This window comes from Macaca thibetana, chromosome 4, assembly GCF_024542745.1.
Source record: "Macaca thibetana thibetana isolate TM-01 chromosome 4, ASM2454274v1, whole genome shotgun sequence".
NCBI lineage: Eukaryota > Metazoa > Chordata > Mammalia > Primates > Cercopithecidae > Macaca > Macaca thibetana.
Window position 1 is genome coordinate 18,492,779 of NC_065581.1, and position 7,526 is coordinate 18,500,304.

Genomic DNA, 7,526 nt, shown 5'->3' on the forward strand with positions numbered 1-7,526 from the left:
GTGGAGTTCTACATCAGATGATGTTGTGGATCTCTGTTTATAGAAAAGTGGGAGAGCCTGGGACCAGGACAGGGGTGACTGTCTAAAATCCAGGCCTGAGACCGACACGAAACAGGAATTTTGAGTGTTGTTGGAGTTGAGCTTGTTCCTGCCTTGATTCTCACCCCTGTAGTTTCAGAGGATGAGTTATGCTTAATTGTCTGCTTTAGAATTCTATTCCTGTCCATAGCCTTAGAGACTTGAGCTGTTCAGTTATCTCTTTCCTCTCCTGTGGTTTCAATTTCCACTCTACACTCTCTCAGCATATCCATGCATTCGACTGTGTCACATTTAAACGTTAACACAAGTAAACGTTTTTCTTAAAGCCTGCATCTTTTCCTTACTACCCCTCTATTTATCTTTCCTTTAGAAGCCAAGCTTCAAAAAAAGCCTAATCACCTCTTGCTACTGACATTACTTACCTTCCAAACACTGCAATGTGCGCGGATGGCCATGTAGTCATACCCCGACTGTACCCCTTTCCCAGATTTTGAGTGATTTCTTACTGGCAGAATCCAATAATACTTGTTCTTAGTGTACCTAGATTCTCTGCTGCATTTAACATCTTGACCACATCCATTTCAGTGATACTACCTCTGTTGGTTTCTCTTCTACCTTTCTGGTCATATCCCAGTTCCCTTTCTAGCCTCTTCTTTGACCCAGTCTTAAATGCCTGTGTTCAGCGGCCTCTTCGCTTCTCAGTTTAGCCCTCTTCCTAGTTAATCTCAGTCTCTTCTATGGTTTCTTCTGTCCCACGTACGCTGATGCCCAATTGAGACCCCTTTCTCCATTTGTCTAATGAACAGACTATTAGACAGATTATCTACACCTAATTTGGACCCTGAGCTAATTTCTCTGCTGAGGTTCAAGTTTTGTTTTTGTTTTTGTTTTTGTTTTTGTTTTTTCAGTGTAGTTCTATATGATGAACTTTTTGTTTTTGTTTTTGTTTTTGTTTTTGTTTTTTTTTTTGAGACAGAGTCTCGCTCTGTCCCCCGGCTGGAGTGCAGTGGCGCGATCTCGGCTCACTGCAAGCTCCGCCTCCCGGGTTCCTGCCATTCTCCTGCCTCAGCCTCCCAAGTAGCTGGGACTACAGGCACCCGCCACCGCGCCCGGCTAATTTTTTTGTATTTTTTGTAGAGACGGGGTTTCACCGTGGTCTCGATCTCCTGACCTTGTGATCCGCCCGCCTCGGCCTCCCAAAGTGCTGGGATTACAGGCGTGAGCCACCGCGCCCGGCCCATGATGAACTTTTTGAACAGCCCTGCTTGGATGTCTCAACCATCTCTCAAGTTCAACATGTCCAAACTTACCTTCCCAACAAACTCCATCTCTGTGTTGTCACTTCTCTCAATAAAGCCACTGCCTTCTTTCAACCCAACCACTTTCCCTTCTCTGTGATTGCTTCTCCTTGTTTCTCTCTAGTTACTTTCTTAATATCTTAGGACTGTAACTTCCTCTTCTCCATCCGTCCTCAGTCACTGGTGTGTTCTCTCTCCTGGTTTGCCACGCCAGCCTTTCAGCTACCTTGTTCCTGGTCTTCCCATTCCACTGGACCTCTGCCAGAGCTGCCTTGCTAAGATAAGTAGTCAGGTCATTACTACTCTTTTTTCTTTTTTTTCTTTCTTAAAATTAATTGAGATTCTTATTGATTATGATCTGTTTTTACTTGGTGATTTACATAACTACCAAGATAAAGATTATGGGCTTGGAATTCTAGAGGGAGTCACTGATATCACCAGAGAAAAACTTTGCCTTCCATTTGGTGATCTGATGTGGTTTGTATTCATTTCTCAATTTAAAACTGCATATTTACTGAAACCAATCTTTTTATTTTTCAGAATGACATTTTCCTCAGACATTATGACAAAGGGCCATGCAGGAATAAACTTGGCCACTCAAGAGCGTCAGTGATGTGGAACCGAACACAGGTACCCTGACCTTACAGGGAGCGTGACATAAACCAAAACCGTGATGGCTTAAAGAGCCCCCCTCTTCCTCTTCCCTGCACTGTTCCCTCCTGGGAGGTCCCATCTCAGCCTGGGAGCTTCTGGAGAGTGCCAGGGCAGGACTAGGGAAAAGTAATGGGGTAACTACCTAAAGTTAATTCATGAGCACGGTCTCCTTAAGGACAAGTGGAGGAGCAGGGACACCAGAGCTGCCAGGCAATCAACAGTGACATGCAGAATGCAGGCAGATATTCTTTCCTCTTGAGAAACAGTGGAATGACTTTCCTAAAGCCCTTTAAGGCATATTACCTTTCAAAGGTAGTGTATTAGTCTGTTCTCACACTACTAATAAAGACATACCTGAGACTAAGCTAGTTATTAAGGAAAGGGGTTTAATGGACTCACAATTCCACATGGCTGGGGAGGCCTCACAGTCACGGCAGAAGGCAGAGGAGGAGCAAAGTCACATCGTAAATGGCGGCAGGTGAGAGAGCTTGTGCAGGGGAACTCCCATTTATAAAACCATCACGTCTCATGAAACTTACTCACTACCACAAGAACAGTATGGGGGAAACCACCCCCATGATTCAGTTACCTCCACCTGGCCCTGCCCTTGACACATGAGGATTATTGCAATTCAAGATGAGATTTGGGTGGGGACACAGCCAAACCATATCAGGCAGTGCTCTGAAACCCTGTGAGCCCTTCCTGGGGCTTAGATCCCTCTGTACATGCCATTGTGTGTTTATGTGGCAGGTTCAAAAGGAGTCATGGTTTATTTTTAATAGTGTTTTATATTTATTAAAGGCCGTGTCCCTTTGGATGGAGTCAGTGCTAATATCCTAGTAATCATTAACATCCCCATGAGCTAGTTGAGGAAATTCAGGTAGAGAGAGCACCAACACTGATAATTCATGACTATCCTGAGCTTGCGACAGCTTGAGTTGGCATTTGGATGGTTTCCATCCTTGATGTGGTCCTTTGTATCTCTCTGGCTTCTCTCCAATTCAGATCAATCCTGGGCACTAGCTGAAAGATCCCAGAAATGTAACTGTTCTATGTGCCTGAGATGATGTCTTGTTCAGGCTGCTATAACAAATGACCATAGACTGGGAGGCTTAAAGAACAGAAATTTACTTCTCATAGTTCTGGAGGCTGAGAAGTCTGAGGTTCAGGTGACAGCATGGTCATGTCCTAGCAAGGGCTCTCTTCCTGGTTTGAAGATGGCCATTTTTTTTTGCTGTGTCTTCACATGGCATAGAGCCTAGAGAAAGGAAGCAAGCTCTCTGGCATGTGTTCTCGTAAGAGCACCAATCCCATCATGAGGGCCCTGCCTTCATAAACCAACTAGCTTATAAAGGCCTCGTCTCCAAATACCATCACATCGGGAATTTAAGGTTTCAACATATGAGCTTCAGGGGGACACAAACATTTGGCCCACAGCAGATAGTATAGTTGGAATAAGTATACATATTGAAAGACTTAATTGCTGAAATATGCTTTTCTTTGAAATTTCCAGGTGGTGGGGATTCTCGTAGGCTTGGGCATCATTGCCTTGGTTACTTCACCCTTGTTACTCCTGGCCTCCCCATGTATAATCTGTTGTGTCTGCAAGTCCTGTCGGGGCAAGAAGAAAAAGCATGACCCGTCCACAACCTAAAGATCTCTGTGTTCGTTTGCCCCAGATGTGTGAGTTACGTGAGATGGCACAGTGATGAAGCCCCATTTAGTGACCTTGCCTCCTTCTCCTTGCCAACTTTGAAAGTGCCTCTGTGTCCAGACTTTGAACTTGCCTGCCCACCTTCAGCATCAGGAAAGGCCAAGTCCTGGGTGTGAGCGTTCCTGTGTAACAAGAACTGGGCTCAACAGTCCAGCTGTGTCTATGGAGCATGTCAGGAGCTTTGGGGTTGCTTGAGATGAATGCACATACCATTTTATCTTCCAAAGGATCTCACTGGACTGTTCAACTTCCAGCCAAATTCACGGAGCTTGAGGGAACATTTGATATAACAAGTGTGTTGTCATGGTTGGCAACATACAAGATAACCAAGAAGCCAGAGCCTGTTCTGTGTTGATTTGACTACCACGAGAAACACAGGGGAAACCTGATGAGGAGAAGGATAAGACTGTGTGACGAGAAATCCTCATAGGAGCTGTAAAGCAGGCTGCTGATCTCAGTAGTTGATATGGTGGTTGTGCCTCTGCTGGCTACTGGGTGTGCTGTCCCCAGTGTTCCCGCTGTGATTTGGCAGAAACACAATAGGTTTCTCTTTGTGTGATCTCAGCTTCAAGCAGGAGAAACTGCTGTGCAGAGGGAGTTGCCCCTTCCCAGTAAAAGAGTTGCAGCCTGTTAAACAATATGTTCTAATTTAGTGTCTCTCCCTTGGCAAATGTAAGTTTTCTAAGTTGGCCAACTTGTCTCTTACAGCCGGTAGCTGTGATCTACAAAATTGTTTCATATGAAATACGGGTAGAGTGGTAGAGTTTCAAAACTTCCGTCATAGATAACTGGGACCTTTCTCAGGATCTGTGTTCACATACCCAGTAGATTTGGAATCGGGCCTAAGAGTACACATGGAGAGTAAATATTAAAGTGTATATTATGTACATCTAGAATCCATGTGACTTGCAGCCTGCCTGTAATTTCTATCCATTGAGCATGCATGGATACACCCAATAGTACACACAAAATAAATGTTTACTTAAGAGCCATTCTATCCTTCTGTGACTGAAATGGTTTATTGTAAATCTGCCTAAAGATTTTTTGCATATTATATATGTGAATTTTGGTTGTAAGTTCATAACTTACCCAAGGGTATAGACTCATAACTCTTTTAAAACAGTACTTAGTACAATGTCCTGCCATCTCTGTTTGTAAAAACACTAATTGATAACCGAGTCATTTACATATTTTCAAACACAGAGCAGCTCTTTTCTCAGCATAATTTATTATTGCTGTTTCAGCATCTGTTAGGACAGTCTGAATACTTTGTTACAAGGCACTGATAAAACAGCAACAAAAACATGTAAGAAATAAAACAGAAATGCTTTATATACTTTAGTTTAAATTTATATATCACCTCATTGTGACTTATTTTTTCCATTATACCATTAGTCAGATTTGAATAACGAGGTTTTGAAAGGATAAAACCGGCCGGGCGCGGTGGCTCAAGCCTGTAATCCCAGCACTTTGGGAGGCCGAGACGGGCGGATCACGAGGTCAGGAGATCGAGACTATCCTGGCTAACAGGGTGAAACCCCGTCTCTACTAAAAAATACAAAAAACTAGCCGGGCGTGGTGGCGGGCGCCTGTAGTTCCAGCTACTTGGGAGGCTGAGGCGGGAGAATGGCGTGAACCCGGGAGGCGGAGCTTGCAGTGAGCCGAGATCACGCCACTGCACTCCAGCCTGGGAGACACAGCGAGACTCCGTCTCAAAAAAAAAAAAAAAAAAAAAAAAAAAAAAAAAAAAAAAAGAAAGGATAAAACCTTTTCTCCAATGACAGGATTATATAATTGCTATTGACAGTGTAGCCTGGTGCTTCATGAGACCTATGCTAAATGTTACTGTAGAGTTCTTGAAGCCAGGTACCATATCAGGAACTATTCAGGATCTATATTTTCTGAGGTAACTGGGTAATAGAATATCAAATTGCTGCTATCTTGGACCTATTATTAAAGGATGATGCTTTGCCTATGTAATAGGATATATCCTAAGTGGGGATGTGTATATTTAAGGAACTTTAATTCACATGTATATATTGATATCTGATGTATGTGTAGTACATCAATTGGTCATGTACATTTTAATTTACACATTGTATAGAACATAGATGAGAACTCTGGGAAAACCTGGGAATGGCAACCAACCAAAATCCTTTTTAATCATCTATTAGAAATTTCTTAATATTGTGTCTTTTTCTTTTGAAACTCTAAATATTTCAGAGAAAAAAACACTGTCTTCTATCAGTGTAGTTCATGTTAGTATAATTATAGATTTACATATATTTGAACAGTTCATTTGCTTTGTTTTACACATAGCCTACTGCCTCATTATAGGTAAAAGGCATTTATAACTGCTCAGGGGAACTCAACTGAAACTGAATTTTTGTAACAAGAATGTTAATAGTGGCGATGTCCTCTGTCAGTAAACTCTTTAAGCTTGGTGCCACAAAGAGTCTTTTAAATGGGGGCTGATTTCAAGTAACATAAAATACTGTGTTACCAGAGGAAGAGGTCCCAAATTTGGAGTTAAGATGGAAGAAAATATATATGCTATTTCCTTGGAAAATTGAAGGAATTTGCCGCCTTACAGAGATCGTATCACCGAATTAGCTGCTTATTTTTTTTTGGCCAGGGCTACGGAGTGGGGGTTGTTTGTCAAACTGATTTTCAATAACTGGATTTAATTTTTTTTAACGTTGAAAAGTGCCTGAAAAATGGTAAATTCTTAAATGTGTGAGATTGTCAGAATCAACAAAACTAGGTTGGTTAAACATATCTGGTGCATCAAAGGGCATGATGCAAACCAATCTAGAGACTGTTTATAGAGAAGACAGCTGGCAACTTTTTGTTTTTTTGGACAGGGTCTCCCTTTGTCACCCAGGCTGGAGTGCAGTGGCATGATCATGGTTCACAGAACCCCTACCTCCTGGGCTCAAGCATTCCTCCCACCTTAGCCTCCTGAGCAGCTGGGACTACAGGCACACACCACCACACCTGGCTAAGTTTTGTATTTTTTGTAGAGATGGAGTTTCTCTGTGTTGCCCAGGCTTGTCTCAAACTCCTGGGCTTAAGCGATCCACCCACCTTGGCCTCCCAAAGTGTTGGGATTACAGGTGTGTGTCACTGTGCCTGACAGCTGACAATTTTAACTGGCAACTTTGATAACAGAGGCTGCTATTCTTGTTTTAGATAATTGGCCAGTGACAGAGTTTACTCTTGCCTCCTTTCTCAGTCTGCCAGCTTTGTCCTTTCTGAATGATTCTCTTTCTGTATTAGGGATATTTGGATTCTCTGCTATGGCAGGAATCTTTTTGTGTTTGGAGTGTAGTCCATTTGCAATAGATATAAAAAATCCATCCCCAAATTGTAACCTGGATGCAATAGTCCAGCATCCAGAAATCCTATGGAATGTATTAGCACAACATCTTACCATTGTCCCATCTAGGAAATTTTTTCTTGTTATGAAGTAGGGAAGTGAGGAGGAAAGCCATGCAGAAGCAAATGTTAGAATCTTAGGCATCCTATTTGTTCATGCTGTGGGTATTTGCTTTGGACTTGGAGTCTGTACTTTGAAAGAGGCCTTTGAAAAACAAATAATTCAGTGTGAATTTTCTAGTAGCGTGCTTCATGAAAATATTACTTATCCAGGTTTGCAAATGTACATGTTCATTTGAATGTAAATCACCGTTTCTTGGAACCCCACGTTTTTTCTTAAAAATTATTCTGAATCTAAGTATGTATTACTTTAGCCTTCCCTACACAGTACTTATAAAAGACTTTTCTTTCTGTTCATGGATGGATGCCTTTATGTGATATAG

The 7,526-nt window shown here is 42.2% G+C and overlaps 1 protein-coding gene across 3 annotated transcripts in view; it reads left to right on the top strand.

The window, feature by feature from the left end:
• RNF144B (ring finger protein 144B) overlaps nt 1–5,053 on the top strand; it is a 185,704-nt gene extending 180,651 nt beyond the window's left edge. For all 3 annotated transcript variants that reach the window (XM_050789558.1, XM_050789559.1, XM_050789560.1), the window contains exons 7-8: nt 1,878–1,967; nt 3,505–5,053. In XM_050789558.1, the coding sequence (XP_050645515.1) occupies nt 1,878–1,967; nt 3,505–3,645 (231 nt within the window). In that variant the 3' untranslated portion in view covers nt 3,646–5,053. The remainder of the gene's footprint in view (nt 1–1,877; nt 1,968–3,504) is intronic.
• The last annotated feature ends 2,473 nt before the right edge of the window (nt 5,054–7,526 follow it).